General features: G+C 42.0%; 1 protein-coding gene and 1 long non-coding RNA gene across 2 annotated transcripts; both read right to left on the bottom strand.

Annotated features, from left to right (window-relative positions):
- Positions 1 to 634: 634 nt before the first annotated feature.
- LOC306932508 lies at positions 635 to 3,594 on the bottom strand. Its single transcript, XR_013791112.1, has 3 exons — positions 3,483 to 3,594; positions 985 to 1,076; positions 635 to 772 (listed from the first exon to the last, which is right to left on the bottom strand). It is a non-coding gene; the product is annotated as an uncharacterized lncRNA (long non-coding RNA).
- A 770-nt stretch (positions 3,595 to 4,364) lies between these two features.
- Positions 4,365 to 8,329, bottom strand: LOC306932058 (B-cell receptor CD22-like; the record flags this gene model as incomplete). Its single annotated transcript, XM_079513763.1, has 5 exons — positions 4,365 to 4,450; positions 5,023 to 5,316; positions 5,800 to 6,063; positions 6,732 to 6,995; positions 8,194 to 8,329. 5 exons carry the CDS (start codon positions 8,327 to 8,329, stop codon positions 4,365 to 4,367), a joined length of 1,044 nt encoding a protein of 347 aa, XP_079369889.1.
- Positions 8,330 to 8,798: the final 469 nt, after the last annotated feature.

The raw sequence follows: 8,798 nt of genomic DNA on the forward strand, positions 1-8,798 counted from the left end.
TGACTACAGAGATCATGTGTACCGATTTGCGTGAGATTTGGATGAAATCTGTGCGACTAACATAAGCAATGTGTTTTGCAGAAATCGGCCTCATGGTGGCGCTATAACCGGTAGATGTGGAGGGATGCAGAGACAATGTTTTTCCATGGCCTCTAGGGAGTGCGCATACATAAGTTGTATACAGATCGATGCAGTTATAGCTAAAAACAGGAATTGGCCTGTTATAGCGATTGTTTGCCTAAATCGGAGTGATATAAACAAACGTTTATATCACTCCTAAACATTTTGCCAAACATCACACACACTCCTATCCTCCAGGGTGTGGTAAGCATCTACCAATGGGTCCTTAGAGAGGTCACAGAGGTCATTGTTATGCTAATGCCCAAGTGGGTATATGGTGATGACTAAGTGGGTATCAGACCGGATGGGAATGTCGTTAGCCTAGGAAGCGGACTTCACAGCAGTCAGTTTAAGGGTTATCGCTTCTCGGCCTTTTGGCTAAGATCAAGTGTAGTATCTGTTCTTATCTTGTACTTTTACTTGTAACGAAGTAGTTCTAAATTGCAGTATTGGTACTTTTACTTAAGTAAAACAATTGAGTACTTTTTCCACCACTGGTTTTATGTTGCTTTGCTTTGCCTTGTGTGTTTAATCCACATTGGAATAGATTTCAGAGACGTCTTCCTTCACTGGTGTTTTATCCACATTGGAATAGATTTCAGAGACGTCTTCCTTCACAGTGGAATAGATCACATCGTCACGGTCACCAGACCTGAGAAGAATGATTACACGTCCATTCATTCATGCTATTAGTGCAGAGAATGACTAGTACACATGTAACCCTAAATGGCTCTTCAGCAGCACAGCTAGGAAACCCACTTCTGTGTCTATGATGAGTCTATGAGCTTGTAGATCTGCTATTTTTCAATAGCTAGAGTATAACATAATGCTTAAAACACCCGTTCTGAATGGGGTTTAACTTACAGTGTGTGTTGCGGGGCTGTGTTGTTCTGATCTGCAAGAGTCCTGGGCAACGGTTTGAACGCCACGGAACAATAGTGAACATCCTGCTCTTGCTGAGCAATGCAACAGAAAAGGAAAAGACAAAAAAACAGTCATCAGTAACGGAATGGAATGCTGAAACTCAGAAATCTTATCAGATAATTAGTTATGTTTTGGTTATGTTTTCTCCAATGCAGTACAATTACACTATCAGCATTGTCAACGTATTATGTTGAATAACTAATAGGTTTTTGATTGATTGATTGAAAATTTTATTAACAGTTTGCAGAATTACAGTACATTTCAAGCACAAACTCAATACAAAGGCTGTTAACTGTGAGTGGACGACCCAATTAAGCATTACACTTGTTTACAACAGGGTCCACCATGTTCAATTCATCAAAACATTTAGAGACGTACAAATAGACACTTCTATATAGACAAAGAACAGTACAGGAATTCATCATAATGGAGGTAAAAAGGGAAAAGAAACATATACAGTGAGGGGAAAAAGGGGGGGGCGGTGGGGGGGGATTCAGATTTTACGGGGGCCAGTTTCGAATTGCAGCCATCCGTAGGTGCCCTTTGAGAGCGGTTTTGAAGGAGTCAAGGGATTCGCATGTCTTAATGACTGTTGGTAGGGCGTTCCACATTTTGGTGGCATAGGAGCGAAAAGAATTTAGTCCCTTGTTTGTGCCGAATCTGGGTTGAACATGATTCGTTGCACTCCCTCTGGTGATAGTTGATACAATATTTTCTCCAGATATAAAGAAAACTGGTGGGGACCTATGGTATATACCTATGGTATAAACCCAAATTGAGAACCTACTGCCTTATAAAGGACATATATACCGTAGAACCTTATGTGAAGTATAAACAAAAGACAACGATCCATTAGCACTGGAGACTAGCAGGTTTAATGCTAGGGCTGTGGATCTTTGGGTGTCCCACGATTCGATTCGATTCCGATTCTTGGGGTCACGATTCGATTCAACTCGATTCTCAATCCAAAAACGTTTTTTTTTAATTCAAAAGCCTTTTTTTTCCCAGATTCAAAACGATTCTCTATTCAAAATGATTCTCGGTTCAATACATAGGATTTCATCACAATCTACTCCAGCCAACTGAAGTGACTATAGTAACTTGAAAATGACTGAAGACATGGGGCCCTATTATGCATGTCTTAAGTACCAGGTCTTATGACTTAACTTAAGACCTGGAGGCGTGGTCAATGCTGTTTGGCCACTCAGAATAGCCAAATGGCATTGATCACGCCTCCAGGTCTTAAGTTAAGTAATAAGACCTGGTACTTAAGACATGCATAATAGGGCCCATGGGTGTCATGATGTTTACTGTGATTAGGGGGAGCTTACATTTCATATCACAAACACCATGTAGTGAAAACTCCTGTAACTGTAACCAGAAGAAGAAAATCTAACGATTTTTGGAAATTATGAATCAATTTTGAATCATTCATAACGGGAATCGCGATTCTAATTCGAATCGATTGTTTTTACACCCATATTTAATGCCACTCCTGAAGAAGAGAGATCTTGCCTGTTCTGTGATCTTGATGAAATTGAAAACGAAGTTCACTTTTTGTTTTACTGCTCTAAATATGACGACTTAAGGGATATTTTGGTTAATAAGATGTCTTATATCTGTGGGGATTTCCTAGATTTAAATGACTATGTAAAAATGGAGATATGTTTTGCCAAAGGGACTTTTGTCGTGGCAGATTGTATTTGTCAAGCTTGGGAAAGAAGACAGAGTACTCTGTATAACTCTGGGACGTAATGTAATGAATTATGTAATGTAAACATGCTGTAAATGCATGAATAAATAGTAAATGCAATTGTGAAATGGTGTCTTATAAACCCATGAGGGTTGGGCACATTGTGTGCAGGACACGAAAATAAATAAACAATCATATCATATCATCAATATAACTGTCATCTTTGTAGAGAAGATCTAGATGACAAGAAAAGAGAAGTATAGTTTCCGTGACTGTTATGAGTCAGACGAGTGTATAGTGTAACGTAAAATGCAATTTCTGTACATGTATAGAAAGGAGAAGGGATCTCGTTTCTGAACGACATATGTTTGTCACACAGACATGGTGATTAAACTGTGTTCTGGAGGGTCTCTTCATGGGTAAAGGATTCAAGTGTAAATCAAAGACCATATACGGTAGGCCCCATTTACACTGCAGTCAAATTTATTTCTCAAATCCGACTTGGACCCAAACACATGAACGCGCTGGCCGTTGACTATCATTGCGCCGTTTGCGCGCGTTCACGTATGAAACATTCGTTCACGTGTCATGGACCCAATAACATGAACGTGCGGCAAGTATAGTCAACGGACCAGCGCTGGCTCGAGCTGCAATGATAAATTCGGCCACTATGTCCATTTCGCTTCAGGGTTTCCTCCGGGTGCCGTCTCTATTAATATATATATGCTCTAAGCACGGTACTTACCTGTCCGCTGTTGATCTGAGTGGAGGGACAATGATAGGAGGAGTCTTGATGCACCTGCGAGATCGGAGGGGCCGAGGCCCTCCCACTGACCACAGGGACAGAGGCCAAGCCCATCCCACTGACCCCAGGGACAGAGGCCAAGTCCCTCCCACTGACCCCAGGGACAGAGGCCAAGCCCATCCCACTGACCCCAGGGACAGAGGCCAAGCCCCTCCCACTGACCCCAGGGACAGAGGCCAAGCCCCTCCCACTGACCCCAGGGACAGAGGCCAAGCCCCTCCCACTGACCCCAGGGACGGGTGCAGGCTGGAGAGGGACACAATAGAAAGTCAGAGAAAATCAGAAGGTTGCAGTGATATAGCTGTATATTATATATTGCGATTAATGTTGAAAACGCAGATTTGTTTTCCCGCTAAAGTATTGTTGGCGAGTTTCCATTTTTTGTATCAATAAAAAGCAAAGCCCAAGCGAATAAATACCTCCTGGTCTGCGTTTGCCTTTTTCCTCCTGTCAAATCAAACAAAGTACTTAATTTATTACTTACATAATTTAGCGATTCATGAGATTATGTTTATTTTAGATAAACATAACATACTGTAATAACATTCCATGTCTTACATGGAATCTGCTGTGAAAAGATCACATCTTTTATGAAAAGTTCATATAGTATAAAAAGTGGGTGTAACATTTAACATCACAGTAACTGCTGCTTTATTCAAATCACTACACATATGCACTAATGCGCGCGCGCACACACACACACACACACACACACACACACACACACACACACACACACACACACACACACACACACACACACACACACACACACACACAGACACAGACACAGACACAGACACAGAGTAGACACAGACACACTCACCTCACCCAGAAAGCAACAGGGATAACCAAAATCAGCACAAACAGTGAAACTGCAACTCCAGATATTAGAGCATCATTGTTGGCTTCATAGAGAAACACAATGAAAATGAGGAGAGAAGTTAGAATGTGCATTCCTGTTGTTTTCTGTGTGGTGTGTAATATTTAATACTTTAATGATTATTTCAAAGTCCTTTGGACAACACTGGACACAAAGGTAATACAATTCAGTTGTTCATCCCAATTTTTGTCTAGAAAAAACCTGACCATGCACTCATCTACTACACGATGCAACTTGGGAAATAATAATACCCGTGGTAAACTGACTGTGAAAAGTTTACTGGCTAAGTAATCAATTTGCAGGTGTGGGGTTGCCATGGCAATCAATTGCCTGAGGCAGAGGCTGGGAATTGCACAGGTTTTACAGGACTTAGGCTGATTAGGCCCTCTGGCAGAGCCTGAGCAGAGCCTTTTGGGGTGGTTCTGGAGAACCGTGGTTCCGACTGACTCGATACCCGGCACTGCACTAGCTGTGCGGGTGTAGAACGCGTGTGTCGAATGTGAAGTCGGTTCTCGTTTATTACAACCGTACACACACGCACGCACGCAGAGACGTGGTGCAATTATAGTAGGATACCAACGTCCTCTGTCTACTCACTTGTGACCACGTGCAGCAGCACCTCGGTAGAGCTGTTTCCTCCTCCCAGTGAGTTCCTGGTGTGACAGACGTACAGTCCAGCGTCGGAGGGCTGCAGAGAGGCCAGAAACAACACCGGTCCTCCTGACCCTACCTGGACCAACGGGGAGCTGGAACCAGGAGTGCTCTTGTACCAGGTGTAGTTGTGGTTGTCTACTGGTGGGTTAGCGTCACTGCTGCAGGTCAACGTCACTCTGCTGCCCCCTGCTGCACCGTCCGGCGCACTGACCTCCACCGACACATTGACTGGCGCATCTGGGTATATATAAACCAGACAGTGTTGTTTTTTGGCAGCAAATTTCATCATAGTCATAGTCATAGTCTCTTGAATAGTTTTCACTTAGTTTTAGTCACATGTTAGTCACCTGGAACTGGAATGTCTTAGTGTTAGTCTAGTTTTAGTCGACTAAATATCGTAAGACTAAAATGTATTCCGGTGGGCCTTGATGCCGTCGTAATGACCGTTTTTACACTTGAAATTGTCATTATATTTAGTCTTAGTTTTAGTCATCATAGCTTATAGTTTTCATTTAGTTTCCATTTAGTCTTCGTCAGTGAAAAAGGGTAGTCGACGAACAATTTTGTCGTCTTAGTTTTAGTCGACGAAATCAACACTCAGATAAACGTCAAAAAGACTAAAGACAAATAACTTTTGACCATATAGTTAGGATATTGTTATATAAATAAATATTGACATTGGACTACATGACATTTTCTTTCTGTATCTCTTTTACTTACAGAGAACATCAATGGAATGAGCTGACGACGGCTGGGATCCACGTTTGTTTGTCCCCCAACAGGTGTACTGTCCGGAGTCTGCACGAGACACGTTGTCCTTCACCAGCTGAGGACCAGTGGAGATAGCTGTGCTTCCTCCGTCTCTGTACCAGGTGTAGTCGTCTACTGGAGGGTTGGCATCACTGCTGCAGGTCAGAGTCACTGTGCTGCCCTCAACCACTTCTCCTGGTGGATTCACTGACACTGAAGTGTTTTCTGGAGGGTCTGTGGAGGAATATTAAGCTCTGTTTACACAAATATTTCTGTTTTAGTTTTAGTCATAGTCGCTTGAATAGTTCATTTAGTTTTAGTCACATGTTAGTCACCTGGAATGTCTTAGTGTTAGTCTAGTTTTCGTCAAAATATCATAGGATTTTAGTCGACTAAATCTACAGTTGATTTAGTCGACTAAAATGTATTTTGGTGGGCCTTGATGCCGTCGTAATGACACTTTTTACACTTGCTGAAAATAGCAGATCTACGGTACAAGCTCATAACGCGTCGCGCTGCGACACGTTGTGAGCTTGAAGATCGGCTATTTTCAAGATGCAACCAAGTGTAAAATGACTTATACTGGATCTCTTGTCCACTAGTCCCTTCCTAACATTTTAGTCTAGTTTTTATTTGTTGACTAAATTGTCAATATATTCAGTTTTAGTTTTAGTCATCATAGCTTATAGTTTTCATTTAGTTTCCATTTAGTTTTCGTCAGTGAAAAAGGGTAGTCGACGAACAATTTTGTCGTCTTAGTTTTAGTCGACGAAATCAACACTGATATAAACGTCAAAAAGACTAAAGACAAATAACTTTTGACCATAGTTAGGATATTGTTATATAAATAAATATTGACATTGGACTACATGACATTTTCTTTCTGTATCTCTTTTACTTACAGAGAACATCAATGGAATGAGGTGACGACGTCTGGGGTCCATGTTTGTTTGTCCCCCGACAGGTGTACTGTCCGGAGTCTGCACGAGACACGTTGTCCTTCACCAGCTGAGGACCAGTGGAGATCGCTGTGCTTCCTCCGTCTCTGTACCAGGTGTAGTCGTCTACTGGAGGGTTGGCATCACTGCTGCAGGTCAGAGTCACTGTGATGCCCTCAACCACTTCTCCTGGTGGATTCACTGACACTGAAGTGTTTTCTGGAGGGTCTGTGGAGGAATATTAAGCTCTGTTTACACAAATATAGGTTACAATATGTTATGTTCTTGGTATGAACAATGACAATAATAATTAATGCTTTTGAATCAAGCAAATAATGCCATATCATTTTCATCTTAATGAAATGAAAACCTCACAGTGAACATTCAGAGTGACTCCAGGTGAATTGACTGTAGCGATGTTGTTCTTTGCCTGACAGTAGTATGTTCCACTGTCACTGGGTTGGATGTTAGAGATGGTAAACATCTTATTCTGTGCCACTACAGTGTTGTCTTTGAGAAGGATGTAACTCTGGATGGCTGGATTTGACCTGCTGTTGCAGCTCAAAGTGACTGAGCTTCCTTTGACAACATCTCCTTGTGGACTTACTGTGGCAGCGGTGGCCGAACGGATTGCGGAGCGGTCTTGATACCGGAAGGTCGCCAGTTCGAATCAGCGGTCCGACACGTTAAAATTACCACCGCTGAAGTGCCCTTGAACAAGGCATTGAACCACTACGATGAAATGTTCTATGAGCAGGGCCTGGCTGGAAACAAGTTCTTGAGCTTAGCCCAGATACCCTGGGTAAATATAGTAATCATTTCATTTCATTTCACTGACAACACGACATTCTGGGGACCATCTGTTGGAGAAAGAATATAATAGGTGTACTTTTACACAAACTCCTAAGAGGATAATCAGATCCATTTCAAACTAACCCCGGTGTAAATAAAATACTGAAATAATGAAAAGCGATCAAATTCGTGAGTTTGTATCGCACGCACCAGCGACCATTTTCCACGTTTTGTCAAGAAACAGGGGATACTTTGTAACTAGAATGTTTAGGTCAAATCAGCCCCAAATTTCTCATTTGATATCTAAGCCTTGAACACATTTAGGTGTCAATATTTCACTAAAGTTATAATACCAACTACTGGCAACATGAACCATAGTCATAGCAATAATGGCCTGTAAGTTGTACTTTTACAAACTATGTTTGGAATCATGTTGCTGTGAAGAAACAGTGGATACTGTGCATCCTGCCGTGTATAAAGGTACGGATGAGGGGACACTGCTCGCAGCTTTCATTGAATATGATTCTTCTTTGAACGTGCTGTTGTATTAATTAATTGAATGCATTAAAGACAGAATGGAACAGATTCAGACAGAGAAAGACGTAAGAGCTCACATGAACTCATATAAACTCACACTGCACATCCAACCTCACAGCGGCAGACTTCCATCTCTCTCGTCCTTTAACAGCACACTGGTAACCCCCAGCATCCTGGATTTTGGCATTGAATTTTGCCGTGGGTACTGGTTGTCCATCTTTAAACCAGACCATTTTGGGACGTGGTTCACAAGATATTTCACAAAAGAGTATCACCTCTCCCCCCTCTGACACAGTGGGAGGCGTCACCTGTGCAGTCAGTCCTGATCAAGAAGAATAAAAACAATCAGTTTGGTGAGATTGTCAGGAAAGGTTTGATTTTGATTTCATAAAAGGTTAAAAGGGTACTCTTATTTACCGGACAGAGGTGTGCTGTAACTGGACCATACATCATCTGTTGTCAAAAACCTGAAGAAACAACTTCCCATATCACTGTCTTCTATGTTATTGATCCTCAGGGTGCAATCATGGTGCGTATTACCAATGTATTGAAAACGACCTTGACGAGGTTCAGAGTCACAGGACATCAATTCAGTGTTTTTGTACCAGCCTGTATCTCTGACTATCTGATCATCTGGGTAGTCATATGAACAACCAATATCTACTGTGGCAACGGAGGAGCCTCCCACACATGGAAGTGGAT

Source organism: Electrona antarctica (genome assembly GCF_951216825.1).
Source record: "Electrona antarctica genome assembly, chromosome: 11".
In the NCBI taxonomy this organism is placed as follows: Eukaryota; Metazoa; Chordata; class Actinopteri; order Myctophiformes; family Myctophidae; genus Electrona; species Electrona antarctica.